The 22,297-nt window shown below is 45.0% G+C and overlaps 1 protein-coding gene across 1 annotated transcript in view; it reads left to right on the plus strand.

Annotated features, from left to right (window-relative positions):
• The first annotated feature begins 7,268 nt into the window (after positions 1–7,268).
• The window catches only part of MAP1A (microtubule associated protein 1A), a 66,782-nt gene continuing 51,753 nt past the window's right edge, over positions 7,269–22,297 (plus strand). The window contains exons 1-2 of the mRNA XM_055716761.1: positions 7,269–7,440; positions 12,301–12,402. Coding sequence (XP_055572736.1) covers positions 7,281–7,440; positions 12,301–12,402 — 262 coding nt within the window. The 5' untranslated portion in view covers positions 7,269–7,280. The remainder of the gene's footprint in view (positions 7,441–12,300; positions 12,403–22,297) is intronic.

Below are 22,297 nucleotides of genomic sequence, written 5' to 3' on the forward strand. Positions count from 1 at the left end.
CTGGCCGCCTCCCGGGTGGGCCTCCGCCGGGCAGCGCACGGCGGGCGCAGCGGCCCCGGCCCGGCCCGCTTTACCTGATCTCAGGCGGGAGCCGGCAAGCCGGGCCGGTACTGCCGCTCCGGGCGGAGGCACAGGCACTCCAGCCCCACCACCGCCCCCGGCCGGGCCCGCCCCGCTGACATCAGGCGGGCGGCAACGGGCCGGACCCCGCCCGCCGTCCGCACCGCCCCTGGGGCTCCCGGCAGCGGGGGGCCGGCCGACTCGGAGGTGCGAGCGGGGCGCGGAGGCCCGGCCAGCCCGGGATCCCACCCCGAGGGCCCCCCCGACCCGCGGCGGGCACCCTCGCTCTGCCGCCGCCGCCGGCTACCTCCCCGAGCCTCCTGCTCTCGGCATCTTCGGATCCGCCGAGCAAGGGCCACCAGTGTGGCCACCCCAGACCTTGTGCAGCCCTCCGGGGCTCCGGGCATCGTCCTGGGGTGCAGCAGCTGTCCCGGTCATCGCCAAAGGCCTTGACCTTGGCTCCACCACGTGTTGCTGTGGGGCTCCCCTAAACCCTTACGCTTCTCACCTTCCTTCAGTACCCTGACACAGGGCTGGTACCAGCGTGTTAATTAAGAATAGTTAGCTTGGTTTTTGTTTCTAACATCATAACCTCATTCACCAAGGGATGGTTTATTTGTGACATTATAATAACACCTTCATGTTCCTTCACAGCCTTCTTTTTAAATAAATACCAGTTTCTTAAGTGAGGTCTGGCCTCAAAAAGACTGGGAACTCTTGTCCTAGTGTGCCGCTCCAGAAAAAAAAAGATGGTTAATGTAAATGAAAAACTGTTAAAATATTTTAGGGCTTCTTCACTGTAAACACTTATTTAAGCACTTTGCCAATTCAGGTGTGTCTTCAGAAGTCTGGTTTCTTTAGGATAATTGAATTTGGCCATATAACTTCTAAGTTACTTAATCCTTTTTTGAAGATGTTTGATTCAGGAGCCTTTTTAATTACTGGCTTAAAGAGCAGTGGATATTACGGTGTCAGAGGAGACCATCCTCTAGCATAGTTCATTAGATGAGCATAAAGGATGCAAAGGATAAGGATTAACCCTCCAAAAACAAATTGGTTTCCCCAGTCTGACATATCTGGGACATCACAGCTTCCCTCTCACCGATGAAAACATCTAAGATTGAAGCATAGTGGACTTTACATAGCTATAAAAGAAAGCGATCGGCTTACAAAGAAGTGTAGGAAACATAACTAAAAGGGATCTCCTCTTTCAGGAGTCCCAGGCTTTTAACATCACAGGCATCCCTACCACATAAACCTCATAACTATGTTAAATTCTGCCTTCAGACTTAGTATGTTTCCGGTCACCAGACAGAGTCTTCCAGAACTTGACTGGTCTAGTGTCTAGAATGCCGCTTCTCACTTAGAAAGAAAAAGAAAGTGTATGGACTTTGGAAGCAAGATCAGGCTACCCTACAGAGATGCTGTTTGCCACTGCAGGGAGAAAGTTTGTACAGCCAAAGCTCAATGGCAGTCGAAACTGGTCAGTACTGTGGCGGATAACAAAGAGATGCTTTTTAAAGTATTCTAACAGCAAGAGGAGGACAAAGAAAACATTGGTCCGTTACTTGATGAAGTTGCTCACCTCACAAATAAGGAGGAAGATAAAGCAGAGACATTTAAAGCCTTCTTCACCTCTCTTTAACATCAATGATGGGCCCTGGGATGCCTGGAGCCCTAGGCTGGACAACTGTCACAGGGGAGTGATAAGCTCCCAGCTGACCTGGAACTTGTATGGGATTTGCTGTTGCAACCAAATGTACATAAGTGTATGGGGCCTGATGTGATTCATCCCAGGGTACTGAAAGTTTGCCCATGTTATTGCAAGACATCTCTCAGTTATTTATCAATGGTCTTGGAAATCTGGCGAGGTCCCAGTAGACTGGAAGCTAGCAAATGTTATTCCAGTTTTCAAGAAGGGCAAGAAAGAAGACCCTGGTAATTACAGGCCTGATAGTCTAACTTTGGTGCCTGGTAAAATTATGGCGAAGGTTATTCTGGCAGTTACTGAAAATCACTTGGAAGACAATGCAGGTATCAGTCGAAGCCAACATGGGTTCCTGAAGGGAAACACATGCCTCACTAGCTTGATGTCCTTTTATGACAAGATTACCTGCCTGGGGGATGGAGGGAAAGCAGTGGATATGTTTGGGGGTTTGTTATTTTAGCGAAGCTTTTGGTACCATCTCTCACAGTATCCTTCTGGGCAAAATGTCCAGCATACAGCTAGACCCACGTGGAGCACTGCCTTCATCTCTGGGGCCCCCAGCATAAGACGTGGACCTGCTCAAGTGGGTCCAGAGGAGGGCCACGAAGATGACAGAGGACAGGCTGAGTGAGTTGAGGTTGTTCAGCCTAGAAAAGAGAAGGCTGCGGGCAGACCTTATAACAGCCTTCTAGTGCTTAAAGCAGGGAGGAAAGCTGAGGAAGGACTTTTTATCAGGGAGTATGGCGACAGGACGAGGGGTAATGGTTTTAAACTGAAAGAGGGTAGATGTAAATTGGATGTTAGGAATAAATTGTTCACTGTGAGGGCAGCGAAGCACTGGCACAGTTGCCCAGAGCAGCTGTGGATGCCCCATCCCTAGCAGTGTCCAAGGCCAGGTTGGACAGGGCTTGGAGCAACCTGGTTTGGTGGGAGGTGTCCCTGCCTGTGGCAGGGGGGGTGGAACTAGGTGGCCTTTGAGGTCTCTTCCAACCCAAGCCCTTCTGTGATTCTATGACCTGATGATCTGACTGGTGGCCAGTAACTAGTGGTGTTCCCCAGGGCTCAATTTTAGAGCAGTTCTCTTTGATACTTTTATCAATGACCTGGACACAGGAGTTGAGTGCACACTAAGTTTGCTGACAATACTAAATTAGGAGGAACCATTCAGGTTATCCTTGAGGGGAAAGAGACCTTACGCAGAGATCTGGATAGAACAGAGCGTTGGGCAATCACCAACTGTATGACATTTAAGAAGGACAAATTCTGGGTTCTGCACCTGGGATGGTGGAATTCTGGCTGTACGTATACACTGGGGGACAGGAGGCTGGAGTGCAGCCCTGCAGAAGGGGGTTTGGGGGTTTCAGTTGATGGTGAGCTCCCTATTAGCCAACAGCATGACCTGGTGGCCCAAAGGGCCAGCCGTATCCTGGAGTGCATTAGGCACAGTGTAGCTAACTGGCCAAAAGGAGTGATTGTCCCACTATGCACAGCATTGGCACAGCCTCACCTTGAGTACTGTGTGCAGATTTGGGCTCCGCAATGTGAGAAGGATAAAAATATATTAGAATGTGTCTAAAGCAGGGCAACAAAGATGGTGAAAGGATTAGAGGTCATGACTTACGAGGAGTGGAAATGACACAACAAATATGCACGATAATTTAATAGGCACTTAGATCCTAGTCTTGGTCAGAACTGCAGTTGTTCCAAATAGCACAGAAGACATCCAGTACCTTGCAACACCTTCTGTAAGACTGAAGTGGGAGGAATAGGAGTACTGCTCTGATAAAACACCCATAGGGTTAAATAGAAGCAAAAATAGATGTCATTTGGTCAAACTGATGGGGTTAACCCTCTGTTTCTCTTTCTGTATCTTACAACACATCCTGTAAGTGACAATATACCCAACCACATGGCTCCATCCCTACATGGAAGCATTATCAACGTTGGGTTCTTCTGCTCCATGTAAGGATAGCTGTGTTCACTGCAGGAGCGATCAAGGCCTAAACAATGAACAAATTCCCTTTAGGCAGTCACATATTTTTCCCTGCTTCTTAGAAATGTCACAGCCAAAATGACATTATATTTTACCTCTGTTAAAGGTATTACCCTCATTCAGATACTGCCGCCATAGATCTCTGGTTCCCAGAAGTATTTTTGTTCATACGGACATTTTTAGCTGGGGAGGGCAGGAGGCCGTCACTCCAGGCTAAGACATTGAGAAACTGAAATTGTGCATACTGTTCTTCCTGTGATGTTATGTAGATCCTTTCTATGCTATTTTGAGCCCACTTTCTAAATCCATTTTTATGATGGTCATTTACCTGTGATTCATTGTCCTTCACTGTTCAGAGGTAATCCTTTTGTCTGCTTTTGCCACCTCTCATTCTGTGGTGTTTGTCAGGACCTCTAATATCTGTAATCAGCCAGTCAGCTTTTGATATTTCATGGGGGTGCCAGCTACTGCTGCAGTGCATGAAAGCAGAAACTTACACTGTAATTGCTATACAGATCTACTATATGGATCCAGAGTGTGAATTTAGAGGGGAAAGGAGGAACTTAGTACGCCGGAAACCCCTCATTTCACTGCCGTTACCAGTGCACTTACACTAGCACCCAAGCCACTCCAATTCTGCCATGACCACAGACAGCTCTGATTCACATCAGAAAGCAACAGAAATATCATTATTCTGTCATTTGATGGCATAGTAGAAGAATGCAAACAGACCACATTGTAAAACCCCATCTCTTAATTGTAAGCAGTCTCCCCTAGAGGTTCTAGTCCTTGTGGTACAGAACCGTGCTCAGATATTCTTCTTAAGCTTTCACTCCAGTTTGCATGTCTCCTGTTTCTTTTCTCCTTGGCAGAAAGCCAGCTGGAGGAGCGTCTCTGCACTGCAGTGAAAAGCTGCAGCTCTGGAAAGCTACCATATCAAAAATAAGCAGCAAGTATTAAGACTGAATCACCTGAAAACAGAAGGCACTTCTGCCAGCTGGTATGAAAATACCTGAAAATCTTCATGTTTTAACATCATGTTTTCCCTCCACGATCTACAATCCTACTTTCATGATAGAATTTATTGTACGCTGCTGTTTATTTGCAGGTTTATTGCTTTATTCACATATTTACCTGCTTCAGTCCAATCCCTTGAGACAAACTAAATTAATGCTGCTATGCAGGTTACAACACACAGAAATAATTTAAAACTTTCTGATGCGCTAATTCTCTCTGTTCATAAGATTTACTTCCTAAAGATCATGGCCAGGGGTATCACCACTATTTAATGTGAAAAAGACCTATTGCATCATCTCCTAATTTATCTGTGGAGAGATAGAGCACCTTTTGATTAAAGATTTCAATTTGAGAAAACCCTGTAAGCTAGTAACATCAGTTGTAGCTTGCAGAGATAATTATTCTGGATTTTTCCCCCTTTCTGTGGTTGGCTTTTTTCCTGATTGTCTTCTGTCGGAGTCTTATGATGCTATAGAATCACATATGCTTGCCAAAATGCTGACTGCCCGAACCTTCTGAGGTTTCGTCTGTGTCCTCACTGCAGGCTTGGTGGGTACTCGGGAACAAAGCAGGGCAGGACACTGGTTTATCTACCGATCAAGCTTCCTAAACTGCAGCTCATCCCTACAGAAACCTTGCCGACTGTGGGGAGCAGAACCTGACACTCTTGTAGGGAACGTTGCAGGTTGTTGCTGACTTGACTCTCATTTTACAGTAGCTGGGTTGCTTTTCCACCCAGCTGCATCAGCACAGGATGGCTCTCCCTTTCTTTGTCAGAAAAGACGTGGATTTTTCTATCTGTAACAACTTTCTGGTGACTCCCTTGTTCAGCATGCAGAAGTCTCACACTGGGAGTTTGCTCAGCTTTTCCACATACTGCATTGAAATGCTTTGAAGATGTGGCTAGCTAGAACTGACTGTCAGTGGTGTGGACTTGTGCCCTTAATTAAGGCCCTCTCTGGTCACTCTGGATGGTAAGAACTCCTGTCTACGCAACTATCTGTCTGCTACACAGCGGCTGGCAGCTCACAACAGTTTTACACTGGGTAGCTAGGAAAGTTCAGAGAGATTTTTCTCTTATCTGATGTTTCTGGAATCCAGGAAACCACCTCACTCACCGCTGGAGACCATTACGTTTGTCTTTAATGGAACAGGAATAAGAACCACCAGAAGAGATGAAGATCTTACTGTTCTGCTTACTACCAAGCGATGGAGAAGAATGAAGGCATATAAATGGCAATGCCGAGCCTGGGCATCTTTCAGCACCTCTGGCTTCCATGATTTTATTGTGGGTATTACAACAACTCAACACCAGGCACTGAAAAATCTCTGTGGATTTCCATATTTAACTAACTCTCTCACACTCAGAGCATAAAGGTAAACTGAAGTCCTCTCCAAATTACTGTTTTCAAGGCCGTGAGCACCTCAGCTCGGCAACCGCACTGCTCTTCCCCTGGTGCGGCAGGGGGGAGCGCAGCTGTGCCCAGCTCAGCTGGGACACCAAAGCCTCGCTCCCCAATGCTGGCTGGAGCCCACCAGCAGCCGCTGTCCCCTCAGGGTGGGCAGACAGACCCCTGCGGGCAGGCAGGGTGCCACAGGCCAGCACAGCCCTTGGGACTGCCTCAGCTGGGAGAGAACTGGGGCCTCTCGGAGCAGGAGGCTGTTTTGCTGATCGGAAACCGAGCAAAAAGGAGTTCCATGTCTAATAGAAGAAGAAATGCAGTTCATTATATTACGATGTAATAAGGGGAAATAGCACGCAGTGCGATAAAAGGAAGCAGTACAAGTTATTATGGATGACACGGTAACAGAGCAACAGGAGCAACATGTCGAATCCTTCCTGCAGAGGGTTACAGGGACCGAGACGAGGCAACACCAGCAACGAAGGCCCCCATGCCACCGCCCGAGCCCACCCTTGGGCCGGGAGCCCCACTGCAGCCGGCACCAGGGTCTGTCGGTAATGGGGAAGCTCCCACGGCGCGACCACCCGCCACGGAGTCCCCTGGCCCGGTCCCGCAGCTCGCCCGCCTTTGCGCTCGGGGAAGGACGCAACAGCTCAGGCACCGAGGGGACGCAAACCTTGACGCTGGTGGTGTCCCACCGCGAGGCCCCGCCGCATGGGACTTGTTGGGGGGCTCAGGGTGACCCCCCTGCTCTGCCAGTTTGGCCTTGAGCTGCCCGAGCTGCCCGCCGGGGTGGCGCGGCCCTGATCAAGGCCAGGGGGTTCCGCAGCAGCGACCGGTTGAACACCTCCTCACCACAGCGGCTCTGCCCAGGCCGGAACGGGGACCGAGAGCCGCCCGCGGGCCAGGGCCAGGGCCAGGGCCAGGGCCCGGACCAGGACCATGGGGGCGGGTGGGCGGGGCCCCACAGGACACGCCCCCTCCCCTCCGCAGTAGCGCGAGCCCACGTGCCAGCCCGGCCAATCAGGGAGGGGCTCCGGGCTCTTTAAGAGCCGTGCGCCAGTCACCGCGCGCTGCAGCAGCGGCTGCCGGCGTTGCCATGGAGACTACGGCCGGGCCGGTCGCTATGGAGACGGCAGCGCCCTGGCTACCGGGCGGGCGGCGGCGCCGGGAGCCGCGGAGGCACGCGCTGCTGGTCGTGATCGGGGAGATCGGGACGGAGCCGGAGCGGGGAGCGCTGCGCGGTGCCCTGGAGCGCGGTGAGGAGCGAGGCCGCGGCGGAAGGCCCTGGGGAGGGGCGGCCCTTGCCCCCCACCCCCCTCCGTTTCCGAGTGCCGCGGGGATGCGAGCGCTTGCCGCGTTGTCCCCGCCGCCCGGGGCTGCCGGTGGCCGCGCTGTCCTGCGGCACCGACGCCCCGCCGCAGAGCTTCGTGTCCCTCCTCCCGGAGGGGCGCGGTGCGGCCCGCCGGTCTGGGCGGGGGAAGAGACTCGGGGCCGGCGGCTGAGGGAAGGGCCGGTGCCCCGGCGGGGCCGGGAGGAGGCGGAGGCCGCCCGTGAGCACGTCCTGGGGGCCGCGAGTCCCGGGAAGGGCCCGGGGCTAGGGGAGAAGCCCCGCCGGGCTCGGGCGTGGTTCGGGCCCGGTGGCCAGGAGGGCGGTTCCGGCGGGGCCGAGCCCGGTGGCATCGGTGCCGAGTGGGTCCGGCTCCATCCCTGCCGTCACCGCACTCGCAGGCCTTCAGGCTGTGAACTGCCCCATCTTTGTTATTTTACCACCCAGCCCCCCCCGCCCCGAGCACGCCGTTATTCGCATTAGCAAAATGTGGTTAACACTGGTTGTGAACATCCTAAAGCTTGAAGATGTGTTACGCTTCTAATTTCCTCGAGTTTCTATTTTGTTAGTGGCTCAGCGGATTACCTCTTATTTCCCTCTTACCCCAGGCTTCTAACTTATTAGTTGGAGGATTTGTCCTTCTGGGCTGCTTCGGTGCAGGGGGACAGCTGCAAACAGGGGCCCCACTGCTGGGGCCTCTCCCTGTCTGAGGAGTGGCTGAGGGGGGATAAGCTACCACAGCAAACTGCTTCGGGAATGACACAGGGCAAAACAGAATGGCCGTGAGGGTTTGCTCCTCCACTAGCTGTACTGTGGCAGTGTCTGCAGGCCTTGGCACTGACTTAGTCTTTGTACATTAGATGCGGCACTGTTCAAAAGGGAGGGGGATAGGAGCTGGTGAGATGGTGGTTCTTGCTTTGTGGCACTTTCTGGCGGTTCTCAAGAGAAAGGAGAGGCCCTTAAGGCCCATCAGGACCTTAAGGGAATCCCTGTTTTAATAAGCAGCTTGGTCTTGCGCCTCTGAGAAATAAATAACAGCCTTTTGACTTTGCATGCACTGCTTTCCCACCCCACCCCTGTTTCCAAGACGCATTAGCTTAAAGGATGCCAGTGATAACAGTTGTAACTATTGGCCAGACTGTTATTTGGAGATATTTCTGTGACTGTTTTCCTCCCAAGCGTCAGCAGCACTGAGGAACAGATGGACAGTGCAATTTAAGAGGGGGCGGGTGTAAAAATGTCAAATTTCATCCAATTTCTCCACTTCAGCATCTTTTCCATCCACCTCTGCTGGCAGGCCACTTACCAGCTACTCTGAGAGCACTGTTTCATTCCCTCTTCCAAGGGATGGCTTTATTCAGCTGGGGGAGGTCAGATTATGACTATTTGGCCTCTGAAAGCCCCTCTTCAAAGGGGCTGTGCCAACTTCCTGCACAACAGGATGATCATCTTTGCTTGGTGCTTCACTGAACGGGTGTGCCAACCTGCGTCTTTATCCGTTCTCTGAATCTTTGAAACAGTGACAGAACAGACTGTCGACTAATGGATTTTGCTCTTTGATTATGCGTTCCTATGCTGATCACCTGGGATTTCCCATTGGAGATAAAAACAAATGCCGATTTTGCAACATAATTTGTAATCACCACAGGAAAAGTTCTAAAGTTAGTTTTTGTCTGACCAGAAACCTACTGAGATTCTACCAAGTGCAGATGCCTCTTGGCATTTAAGCAGTACTGGTAAGTTACTAACAGTAGAAGTGAACTGCTGAGGGAGCTAGGAACCTGGATTTCAGACTTTCCTCTGCCACTGACTTGGAGTAGGACCTCCAGCTAGTCATAGGGGTGTTTTCCCCACTGTGAAACAAGAGAATGACCTCTTCTTGAAATAGACCAAGATCTTCAAATTGAAAGATGGATATAAAAAATAACAGCTAAAATGGCAGCAGGGCCTTGCATTCTGTCAACAGATAGCATATTATAATGTTGGAGACAGTTAAATTCTTGATTCAGGGAGTTCAAGAGATGTGGAAATGTTGCACATGTGACTATTCCCATTTCTTAAGTGATAGCTTGCTGAGGAGGGCTCACCTGAGGCTTGTGTGAGGGTAGAACAAGCTGCTAAGCAGAAGATTTGATTTCCTCAGGAAACAAAGCAGTGTAAATAACAAAATGTTTCTGCCTTTCGGAAAAGTGTTTTTCTGCAACCTGGTAAGTATGGTAAAGGGCTTATAGCCCTGATAACGATCAGATTAACAAAACTGGGAAATAAAGTTAGCAAAGTTGGACCTAAGTGTTACATACTATACATCTAGATAGGTTTTTCAAAAGGATGAAAAAGCTAGGCTTTGTTTTGTCTTTTTGTTGGCTGTGGTGCCCTGTCTGTGCAAAAAGGAAAAATGAAACCACAAAGATTTTTTTTTGAAGGGTGAATAAATCTCTTGCTCTGGCTGATCCAAAAAAACACACTTTCCCAGGCTTCTTTCCATGCCTTGGTTCAGGAGAATGGAATAGTGAATTTAGCACATCATGGGAACTGTCATATTTCCATGTGTAGCACTTCTTAGGTAGTGGCATTGTGTATCTGTGGGATGCTTGAACAACACTTACTCTAAAATGCTGGGTTTATGTTTCTGTTCCTGTGTGACTTTTGTCCAGTTGGGAAACAATATCTGGAAGACTTGGTCTAGTATTGAAGGGAAATGCCAAATCTTATAAGCCAGTGACCTCAGCAGGAAATAAAAAAAGTTCACAAGGGCATAAGGAAAGAGATGGAAGGCTGATGAGTCACATGGTACCTTACCCAAGCTGTGCATGTGCAAAAAGCATGAATATTTAGAAACCTTATTATGGTATAATTTGCACTCTTGTATCAGGAGGTAGAAAAGGTCCTAATCATCAAGGACAATGTTCTGGCTCCTGGGCTCTGGGATGGTAAATGGAAATTATGGCAGATGGGAAGAAGTTAGGAATAACTTCAGGCTACCTGGAGGGGAAAAAATGTTGGAGAAATAATCACAAGCAGGATGATGAGTGAGATGATGATTTCACTCTTTTCTTGCTCTGAAAGAGGATCTATCCTCTCTGCATCCTAGAGGGTGTAGCAGTACCTCAAATAGCATTTATTGCTGCAGTAGGACACCATGACAGTGACACAGCAGCTAGAGTCAGCAGGATTTGCCCTGCAGAGTGCCACCTTGTTCCTGTCCAGGTCAGAATACTCATCAGTACTGCATTAAGGTACACTTACATTGGACATTTGTTTAAACAATCATGTTTTCAAAGAGCATAGCATAGGAAAACATTTTGTTCTGCTTCTTGCTCCCTGTCTCTTATTACACATTTCATTTGTGCCTATCCCATACCCAAACTGAGAGGAATAGATTTTTCTGTGACACTGAAAGTGGTAGTAGATGGTTTTCCCAATTTACTAATTACAACCAAAGTAGTTTGGTTTTTTTCTTTTCTTTTTCCCCCCCTGTGATGTTCAGAGGACTTACTGAAGGGGTTTCTGTGCACTTTGCAGTGCACTGTCAGGTGATAAATAAGCTATGTTACTCTACTGTGTCAGCTCTCACCAGAAAAAGAAACTAAGAACAAAGTTTTCCTGAGCTGTTGTAAGTTCTACAGACCTTGAGAGTACTGAACTGTGTGATGCAATGATTACTAACTCTGCCTTGGTTACATGTAGAAAGCTGGAGCTTGTACCTGAGAAGACTAGTGGCCAGCTGAAGCTGTTGCACAACATGGAGTTACTGTGTTGGAGAACTAGAACTGCAGTAACTGGGAACGATATCTCCATGAAAAATGAACATGCTTCCCTTGAAAGAAGGGAGATACCAGATGCAATAAAACATTATATTTACGCAAGAGAGGACATGTCCCCAGAAGACAGTGGAAGAACTCTCAGTGAGAATTCCATCAATTAACAGTGGGGCTGAAATTCTTGTTTCAGTTAACTCCTAGAAGTCTGTGGCATTGGCCTTCAACATCTGTACTTCAGCAGGCAGCAGCACAAGAGGCTGGTTTTGTTCATGGTGCCAAAATGTAGTATCACACCATCTAGGAGAGGATGCTTCTCACTGGGATGTGAAGATCTGTGAGCTGTAGTGTTTGGTGTCACCCAGAATGTACAGCTACTCACACTGAGGTCTGAAGGTGACTTCCCCAGCATGGCATGGTGCCACTTTCTTTGGGAGCAGATGCTGCTTCCTGCTGTGATATGAAGGCGATTAGCTTACAAAGATTATATAGATTAAAGAGCAAACTCCAAGGGTCTTGGTGGGATCAGAGGCTCTGAAGGAGTGATTAAGCAGAGCAAGTTGTGGGGGGGCTTCTGTGACTTGGAGGATGCACAGGCTATTAGAGCAGAGAAGCTGGTGTCTCTGAGCTGTTTGGTAGGCTAACCATCCAACAGACCATCTCTACTAGTGACCCATGCTGGAGAATGCAGAAGATGTAAGACTAACATAATGTATTTGCTTGGTGAGGCAGTAGTGTAATTCAGCCTCGATCCCTTATAGTTTGCTAGTTTCACTTGTGTGGAGTGCAATTTGAATGAAGGCTTGCTCACTGCATGTACTTCAGGGATAGATGTTTGACAGAAGGTAAGCATCTCGCGGCCCTCCCCTTCTGAAGACTTTCTCCATCCAAAGTATGCTTTTTGGAAGAGCATCACTGGTGCTTGTCTCCTGTTGACTTCTTATCTCTACTTCTGTTTCTGGAGTAAATGTAATAACAGCTCACTATATTCTTTTTTTCTCTCTCTTTATGTTTTTTTTCTTGTTGGGCAGGAATTCGTTCCTGGAACATTAACCTTCTGTCCTGTGACCTGAATCAGCAACTGCGACTCTTTGTAACCCGGCACCTGGCTCAGTTTTCTTCAGAAGTTAAAGGTCAGCTTTTTGGCTTATCAGCATTAACTTTTAACTTATCTTTTGGGTTTGAAACAAATACAGAATAAAGCTAATTTATTTAGAATCAAATCACATGCAAATGTGTCAAATTTAATTAGTGGGGGGTTTGTCTGGGATTCTGCAGACAAGAAAAAACATCTGAAAGATCTGTTGGATGCAAGGAATTGAACTTAAATTACATATCTTACTACTGGGATAGAAAGAATAGAGATATATGCTGTCTAAAAGCCTATTAAGCTAGTAAGTTACAATTTGTCTTCTGTACCTTATTCAGGTAGCACAACATAGTTTTACTTTGTAAGCTATTTATTATGTATCTCTTCTGGGTTTTAGAATGTACTTTTGTATGCTCAAAATGTGTTGCAAGTAGTGTGTAAGACTCATCAAATGACTTTCTGAATCCCTTTTTGAAGGCCTATCTCTTCTTCCAGAGAACAGTGAACAAGAGTATTATAAAAATGACATCTAAGGTTAGAAAGCATGCCTGCTTAGCTTGTAAAAAGATTGAACTCTGGTTAGGCTGTTATAATACTTTTATGTAACATATCTTAAAGTCACTATAGTAAGCACAGATGACCCTGTTGCAAAGTCTTGTTTTATATAAGGCTGTCTTATAGCTCACTATATATTTTTTCACTCTTGTCAAAGCTTCTGAATATATTTTCTAGCTGGGGAAGCTGTTCTCATAATGGGTAGCTGTGAAGGAAGGTACCTGGACTCTTCTTGAATGTGCCACTGATTGAGAGGTCTCTTAACTTTCCTGTGACTTTTTAACATGGGGATGGAAAGTCTTCCTCCTTGCAAAGCAGTGTGTGTGTATACACACACTTGTGGGATTAAAATACTGTATATGAAATGTATCAGTTGAAACACCCAGCAGAAGATCTGTCTAACTTTGAAGCAACTGTAACAGTCTGTGGTACAGATAGACCAAGCACTAGCAAGTCACCATAAGTATAACAGTCGCCCAAGAGTTCTTATAACTCAGGGCTGAAATACCTGGATTAATATTTGCAACGTGTATCCCCCTTAGTTCCTGAGGAGAAGGGTGATAAATGTGATGTCAGTCTATAACGAGGGTTCCATGAGGGATCTGGGGAACTGCAGGTCTGTTAAGTCAGGTCTACTGGGCAAATCAGTAGTCTCTATAATAAAAGGCAGAACTAGTGTCTACCTGGGAAGAGTCACTATCGGTTCTGAGAAGGGACATCCTGCTTTTCAAATGTCTTGAAGTTTTTTTGAAGAGATCATAAAACAGAAATGATTTAGTCTACCAGCCAAAAATGTTCTGGGAATCTAAGTCCATTAAGTCTGTTTAAGGAAGCCTGTTGGCCATAGAATTAGGGGCCAGGCTTTGGTATGCAGAAGTTATTGAGAAAAAGGATGGGCAAACCGAAGTTCTGATGTAAATAGCCAGCTTTGCCAATGGAGGTGGATTGCCAGTTGAGTTCAGCAGGTATATGCTGCTTAGCATCGCTACTGAAATGTTAGAGTGAGCAGTGAGGCAATCCAAAGTCATTTGGGACTCAGTAATGCCGAGTCCTGACTGAAGAATTTAAGCTGTGTAAAGTAAATGCCCATATGCAAAATCAACCCCCAAATGCAGCTTGAAATTAAGAAAAAAGCGGCTTCTGAACTGACCATTACCATGGAGGAATTAAATTCTGTAGTTATGATACAGTTCATGGAAGGATCTATTCAGTGCTTGGCAGCAAACAAACCAGAACAAATGTTAGCAATTATTGGGTAAAAACAGAGAACAAAACAAGCAGCATCATGGCACCGTGTATTAGATCCCAGGTCTTTGAATACTGTGCAGTTTTGGTCCTCTTATCTCAAATGTAGTGGAGCTACAGTAATGCTCAGAAGGGTAATAGAGGATGGTCAGAGGTCTGGAGTAGCTTTCTTTCAAGAAATGATCCAGTAAGCTGAGATGCTTCAGTTTGGAAAAGAATGGACTAGAGAGATGAATAAGACCTAGGGGGAATTAAATTAAACTGATGGAAGTCATGTTCAAAGAAAATATGGTAATATGGTTGCACATTCAGCCAATAGTGGAGCCATAGAATTTATCTCCACAACCTCCTTTGGCTAAAAGATAGGTGGTTCAAAAAGGAAATTGGATAATTATTTGAAAGAGATCCTTTGGGGGGATTACTAAATGAATGAGCCAAAACAGGGGGACTTTATTGTCCCTTCTAATCTTACTTAAGCCTATTACAGAACACTCAATACATATTTCAAAACATTAAATCTCAAATGAGGCAAAACAGAAGAAATGAAGTAGCAAACAGGTCCAATGAAGGATTTCTGTTCACCTGTGCATCCACAGACACTCCTTAGATATTTATGGGCCTTTTCAGTGTGCTGTTACATACATTTAGTTCTGATTAATTTCTGTAGCTAAATGGCATAGGTCAGCTGGCATCTTTTTGCATATCCAACACAAACTTGTGATCTGGGTCTGACAGAGACTTGATCTCACCTCTAGAAGAACATCAGACATGAATGTTATTTTTACTAGCCATTCACAGCCACTTCTGGTCTAAGAAACAGAGGCACCTTGTGGAAAAACTTCTTTGGCCTTTTCTAGTGGGACTAGGAAAGGGTAGAGCAACATACGAGGTATTTGTTCAAGTTGTCTCCTATTATTGCAGCTAGTTAAACAGTGACCTGTTAGATGCCCAGTTTTCTATAACTGGTCTGGGGATTTCAACTCTACAGCCCCTGTCTGATACAGACTTACACTGTTGTAGCAAGCAATGAAGAGTTTTCTGCTTTGTAGGCAAATACCAGTGCAAGGGGAAGTCGAAAGGGCAATCCAACATCCAAACATCTGTCTGATCTATTTTATTTAAAAAAAAATAATATCTGAAATATGAAAGGAGTTAACTGGAGAGGAAAATGTTTAACTGAAACAAATCACTGGGCCCTGTTGAAGGGCTGTGTTTCAGTTAAGTATAATGCAGGTCTGGAAGCTCTAGCTATATGGGCCAGACTACTAGAGCAACAGCTGAACAGCTTGTGGCTGGCAGCTTTTTTAGAAAGAGTAAACGATAATTATTGCTAGTTAAAAAGAAACTCATCAATTGAGCTGATAGCCTCCTTTTCTATTGAAGCCTTTCTTGACTCCTATAACCCCAATTTTGGACAATCAAACCCCACTGATAACTGAAAGTACAACGCTTGCGGTTTTGTCTTGCTTCAGCTTTTTGTTACGATCTAGTCTTTATCTGGGATAATGGTGATGTGTGTGTTTGTCACCTCCAGGTTGGACTTCTGCATCCTATTAGGTTCAGGTCTGAAAGCAAGAAATAACAGAACTGCAGTGTGGGTAGGAGACTGCAGTTACTGTGCAGGGCCTCTGGCTACTGGTTCTCTCTGTGCCCCATTTTAAATTCAATGCTTCATGAGCTGGCAAATAGCTGCTCTGTAAAAAGCCTCTGTCATGGCAGGGGCCTTGTGGTTCTGTAGGCGAACTGGACCTAGAAGTTAATCTGACAACCATGTCTCTGGTCATGTATGACAGGACAGCTCTAACTCTGGAGAGGTGTAACTGGAGCCTGAAGCATTATTTTGATTCAGGCTGTAAAGCAGGAAACAATTAAAAGGACTGCAACAATCTGTAGAGCATGGTAAGTCCTCTTGTCTGAAGGCTTTCCCCTATATCAGCAAATACTTAATTTATTAAACATCTAAAAATGCTAGTTATCTTCTCTCCGGAAGTGATTGCTGCAAGAGTTGTATAAGGTTCCATGCAACCTCTGGTGGGCTTCCTCACTTGGGTCTAATTGTCTGGAAAATGTGCTATGTTAGTCATGTGGCCTAAAGGATTGTAGGTTCTTGCCCTTCATCCATTGTGATCTTAAGGACTCAGGTTCTTATTGCTAATATTGCATTGGTAACGTAATGGCAAGGCTAACATTAATCTCTTTAATGAAGTGCTGTGGTATCACTGGACCTGAAAAATCCTTGCTTTATCCCACCAGAGTCTAAAGATCCTGATCTGTTTTCCCAATAGTGCTTAGCATCAGACAGGCATGTGATAAGAAGTGTTCAGTGTTTGCTCAGGAAAGTGCTAAGGTGTGTGTAGCATTCCAGTAACATGAACAGTTCTGTGGTCTGTTTACATGCTTCACTGACAAACTTGCTGATCAGTAGCAGTAATTTTCTAATCTGTATAGAAATACAGATTGTTATAATTATGCTTTAATTTGACAGATATTGGTGGTCTCAACTAAGCAACAGAACAATGGCCTGTCAATTTAGAACAGTTTGCGATCTGTAAGTCTGTTTTCTATCTTCTGGCAGTGCAAAATAGGAAATTGATACCTATTTTCCTTTCCATAATAATGGTTCTAGTGGCACAGTGCAGACTTTAAGCAGCCATTGCTATCTGCAGGATCTAGTGGAGCTGAAGAAACACGCTCTGTGATGCAGGGATTTCACAGTTGCTGTGTATGAACTGCTGTGTGCTGGAGAAAGTTCTGAAGTTGGCTCAGTCAAATGGTTCCTTAGGATTCTGGTGCTGTTGTACTTCAGCAACACTGTGGAGAAACAGCGACAGAGTTTAGACACCAGCAGGATGCTCTCTGTATTCAAGGACAATTCCCAGCTTCTCCTAGAGGAACTTGCCTGCAAATTGTCCCTGACCAGGCTGTCCCTCTGTTCAACAAAAAAGTTTTTTACCTGGGATCAAGTGCAATTCTAGTTTATCCTCTAGCAAATATTGATGCAGGACATACTGAAGAACAGTCTAGCGTATATGGCTTCTGGAGGTGCTGGAACTGAAGATTAGGTTTTGTTTATGCAGGTGTTGCTCTTGTGGTGTAAGACATTTCCCAGATACTGTTATCTCTCCAAAAGTGATATGCCAAATAAACTATTTTCTATCAAATTTAGTAAGCTAATCTGAGGGAGGCCGTGCTCCTCCTATATACTGTGAAAGTAACTCCTGGTATGAATTCCTAACCCCATTTAGTACGAACAGGGCTATTGTAGCTTCGATGAGTTAGTTACAACCTCAGCAAATTGTCACTGGTCAGTTGGAGCAGGTGACACGCTGTCTAAAAAGGTTGGGTTTTCTGTTCTCACTTACACCTTTTATTTGCACAGAGATACCCCAAACAGACAAGCCTTTAAGCCCCTTGGCAGGTCTTGCCTTTGTGCTTGAGTTTGTCCCATGGGTCTGTTGAATAAAAGTATCCTTATGCTTCAGAGTGGTTCCATGTGGTTATTTGGACAAGTCTCCAGATGTGCTTGTTTTCTGGAAGATGATGCAGGCGTTTCGTGTAACAGAAGTAATGTCTTCAGTAGTTCAATAGCTTTGGAAGCTGCTTGATTGAGAAGAGCTGGGGAGAGAAGTGGGTGGTGGTCAGATTCTTTTCCCTAGGGGGAAAAAAACCCCTACCTAGTTGGTTACAGTAGTTATTTCCAAACTGTATTTGTATTATGTTAACGTTTGGTGTTTGAAGCTGAAATCAAAATGTTAACTGCAGTATTCTGTGAGAACAGAGAGGGCATAGTTATCCCTCTGTCAAATTTTTAGCCTGTTTAGAGAGGATGAGGAACAAATGAGTCTCAAATGTGGTACAAATGAGAGATGAAAAGCTGAGACCGTTCGTAACGGTGAGGCGGTCATACAAGTGATATCTAATGCAACTTATGAAAGTTCATTTGTGTTGGGGTTATTTTTGTGAGTTTTGAGTTTCTTTTTCTTTATGCTATCTTGCTGGCTCTTTTCTGAGTATCACAATGTGACTTTTGCTGTAGGGGTAATCTCACAGCTTAGTTTCCAGGGTATGGATGGTAGGGACAGCAAGAAACCAAGCATGGATGTGATGATGACCTGCCCAAAGGGAAAAAGGGTAGTCCTGGATGGCAGCAGCAGAGCAGAAAAAGGTAGGAACAGCTGTGGAAGACCTTGCAAGACAAACTTTGAATGTGTTATGGAGAATGTGAAAGCTAGTAAATGGTCTGATGGATAAAAAGGGTGGTGTGATGAGGGAAAAAAAAAACCCCAAACCAATTCAAGGTGAAATACTGAAGGCTTGTGTGCTCTTCCATGGTGAGGGTAGCCCAGTTTGCACAGTTTGCACAGAAATAGCCACTGGCTGCCACAATAGTTTAAGATGATGTCCAGTGTCTCCATGTGCTGGAAGCTAATAGTTTACTACAGTCAAGAGGAACTGTCTCTTTCCAATAAAAATTGACATGGTGCAAGGTGAAATGCTCAAAATAATTACTTCTCGGCACAAGGGAAGTGTGCTTTCTGGTATCTGTTTTGATGTTCAGAGAAAACAGCTTTTCCCCCTGAAAACAGTTCTCTCTACACAAAGATTAGCAGCTGCTTTCGGCCTGACTAGGGGATTTTAAATAGCTCAACAGCCATTCCAGTGATCTTTCCTCCCAAATCATACTTTGTGTTAGTCTTAGAAAACTTTTTATAAATAACTAATGACAGAATTGAAAATCAAGCAATTAAGAACAACATTGAGGTTGAATTTGATGGAAGAAATGCATGAAGTCATGAAACATTGATGAGATACTTTTCTTACCTCTGTAAAAGGATTATCAGAAATATTAAACACTTTCATGTATTAGCTTGCATGTTTCTTTGCAAACTTAAATGTTTTATGCTGAAAGCCAGCAGGGTTTGTGTAACAGTCTAATAACTAGCTGCCTTGCAGGCAGATGGCCTTCAGGTTCTGAAGCCTTTCATATTTGACCTAATACACAGGCTTCCCGTCCTACTGATGCCTTTGTTTTACATTTAATGCCAATTGAGGGTACAGATATATCTGCCACAGCCCACTGAGGATGTAGCAAAATTGCATTACAGTTCCAGAAGGCAGCGGTCTTTTTGGATGAGTGCTGCTAGAATGCTATTAACTTGAGCTAGAAGAAGGTTTTTTTTTAAAAAAAATTGTCTTTTACAGCCTCTCTAGAACTTACAGGCAGCCTCAAAGAGGCTGGAGGCTTTCTCTTCCCAAGGGGCAATGAGTGCAAGTTGCACTGGGAGAGGTTTCAATCCAAGGTAAGAAATTTCTGCACTGGGAGAACAATCAGTCACAGGAACAACCTCCCCAGAGACACAGTAGAGTCCCCATCACTGGAAGTTTTCAAGGTGTAATTGAACAGGTTGCTAGATAATATCATCTATGTTCCTTCTCCCATGGAAAATTGGACCAGATGATCTTTTGGAATCCCTTCCAACCTGGGCTGTTCTATGCTTCCATGAATTCAACTTTGCAACAGATAAAGTACAAGGAGTTTTACTTGTGGCACAACGCTGGTTGTGTTAAGTTACAAACCCAATAGGAAGCAAAGGCAAATGCATGAGTCTGCTATGCAGATCTTGGTCTCAAAAGTCTGCATTTGATCCTCCTTTTACAGTAACACATCTCTCATAGGTTAATGTTGTCATTTGTACAAGTGACTCATCTTCTTTGTGGAACTGGGAATGGCTTTGAGTGTCAGCTTGTGCCGTATACTTCTTTTCCACTACACTGCTTAGTTAGTTTTCAGTGATCAAGTCAAATGTGTGACAGTAAAAAAAGCTGCCTTGTTTAATCAAATTATAGCTCCCAGATAATACAGATGACAAGTTTGTGTGCTCAAGCAAAAAAAGCAACAAAAGGCAAAAGACTAATTGCTTGTGAAAATTATATTACAGTGAAAGGGTATGTTCCTCACAGCTATGGCCTCTTGCTAGAGAAACATGGGTAACATAGGTCATCCAGTGATGGATTTGCTTCAGCTTTTGGCTGTTAGGGAAAGGACTACTATGTCATTAACTTGCATGTTTAGGTAGGAAAAAAACTCAGTGGTTAATGTTATTTTTTTCACAGGTGCAATAAAGATTCTTTGGACTTTTAGATACAATTTGTAGTCCTTGAGCAATTAACTTCCCTGCACCGTTTGCTGCCAACATACTTCTGACCAGAGAAATACGAAAGCAAGCACTTGTCAACTTCTGTGCTTCTTCCCTATGTGCTTGGGGACTGCCTTTGCTCTTCTAGTAACCATACTGAGCATGACCTCAAAGATCCTGCGAACTGCAGTCTCCCAAAATACAGCTTCCCATGTTGTAATTGCAGCCCGTGTTTCTGGTTGCTACGTGTGGCTGCAGTGATCCCAAGCATTGCTCTTTTCACCTGACTATCTCACAAACAGCTTTAGATTCTTCTCTCATTTAAAGTATGTAATTTAATAATTAATCATAAACTGGTAAAGAATATCTCTGTGGGACTTGCAAGCACCACCAGGATCTACCAGTTGGACAGACTTTAATCAGTTGCTTGTGCGTTCTGCAAGAATGTCCTGTGAGAATGCTATATGTCAGGGTGTGTAGTTGTACTGGTTCAAGCAAAAGGTGCATCCAGCACAGTGACAAAGAATGGATGTGTGTGCAGGAGTGTAAGATGAGCACATAAATACTGCCTCCTTGTACCATCCTAGCTCACATCTCTTTCCAGTTCATGGAGAGGTATGTTTTCTATGTGTTGAGTAACACCTTTCAACTTCCACGAAGGTTTTGAGTCTTTCCTTGCTAGAAGTAAAAAATCTGGCAAGTTCCATGACATGTTGCAGGAAGAAACCTGCAACCTCATTTTATTTCCTTGGATTCTTATTCGTGTCTGGTTTCATTTTGATGTACCTTCCCACACGGGACAATTCCTGTCCAACCTAGTTATGTTATAGGTTTGGCATATTTGCCTTATTATTTCTCCAGATTGAAGAGGCCTGATTTACCTCATCGTTCCTTATGGGGAAGCTGTTCCATACCTTTAATCTTTCTTGTTTTATTAATGTTGCCTGGATCTTCCTCTTTGAGATGCTGGGATGTGTGTAGTGTTCGTAAGTGGTGTAGAGCTATGTATTTACACAGCATCACAAGTTTGTTTCCCCCGCCTCCCGCCTTGTTTTCCTGATTTCTACCATATCTATTCACTTTCTGACGGCTGCTGAGCAGTGAGCTGACTTCTGAATAGAACTGAGACTATCATAACCTCAAGATCTCTCCCCAGTGGTAAATAGTTAATGTCATTTCATGTGTGATTTATACTGATAAATAATAGCAAATGAAACTCTCAGTCTCCCTCAGCAGTTCCTCCTCAGCCATGCTAATAACTTGGTATTATCCATAAGCCACCAGTCTGCTCTGCTCCTTTGCAGGTTGTTTATGAATATAGTGAATAACATGACTCTTGGAGTAGGCTTATATGACATGCCTTATGAAATAATAATTACACTATATCAATACAACCTTTGAGATTTTGACAAGCTTATTTGTTTTTTTTAAGAAGCAAGGTCATATTTTCTGTAATGCCATGCTGATCGGTGTTCATTTTGTGTTCTGTTTGAATCTTTACTGCTGATGGGTTTTCCAGCCTTCTAGGACTTAAATGCCAGAGCACTGGAGCTCAGGCTGGAAGCTGAGAGCTTCTTAGTCCATCTCTTCAATCTCGTACAGAAATTACCTGTTTTTATAGACTTAGTCTGATTGATACAGTCTCCCACCACCATTACTGTTAAAATAGAAATTATTTCATTGTGTCTAAAATATACTCTTCATTTCTTCCAAATACAGAACAAAAATATGTACTGAATATTTCTGGGTCTATTTGCCCTGCAGAGCTAAATTTAAAACGAGAGAGCACAAAAGCAAAAACTTGTAAGATCATATATAAAACTGTATTTCAAAATGCTGCTTTTCCCATCTTTAACAGACATTTTTAACACTAAGAGAGCTCCTCTGGAAACTACACATCTTGAAAATTCTCTTTGATGATAATATTGGGCTGCATTTTATGCATTCGAAGCCAGCATACTGCACCTTCTTTGGTAGGCCAGGCTAGGAAGTTACAAGGAT

The sequence above is a fragment of the Falco cherrug genome, chromosome 7 (assembly GCF_023634085.1).
Source record: "Falco cherrug isolate bFalChe1 chromosome 7, bFalChe1.pri, whole genome shotgun sequence".
NCBI classification, from domain to species: domain Eukaryota; kingdom Metazoa; phylum Chordata; class Aves; order Falconiformes; family Falconidae; genus Falco; species Falco cherrug.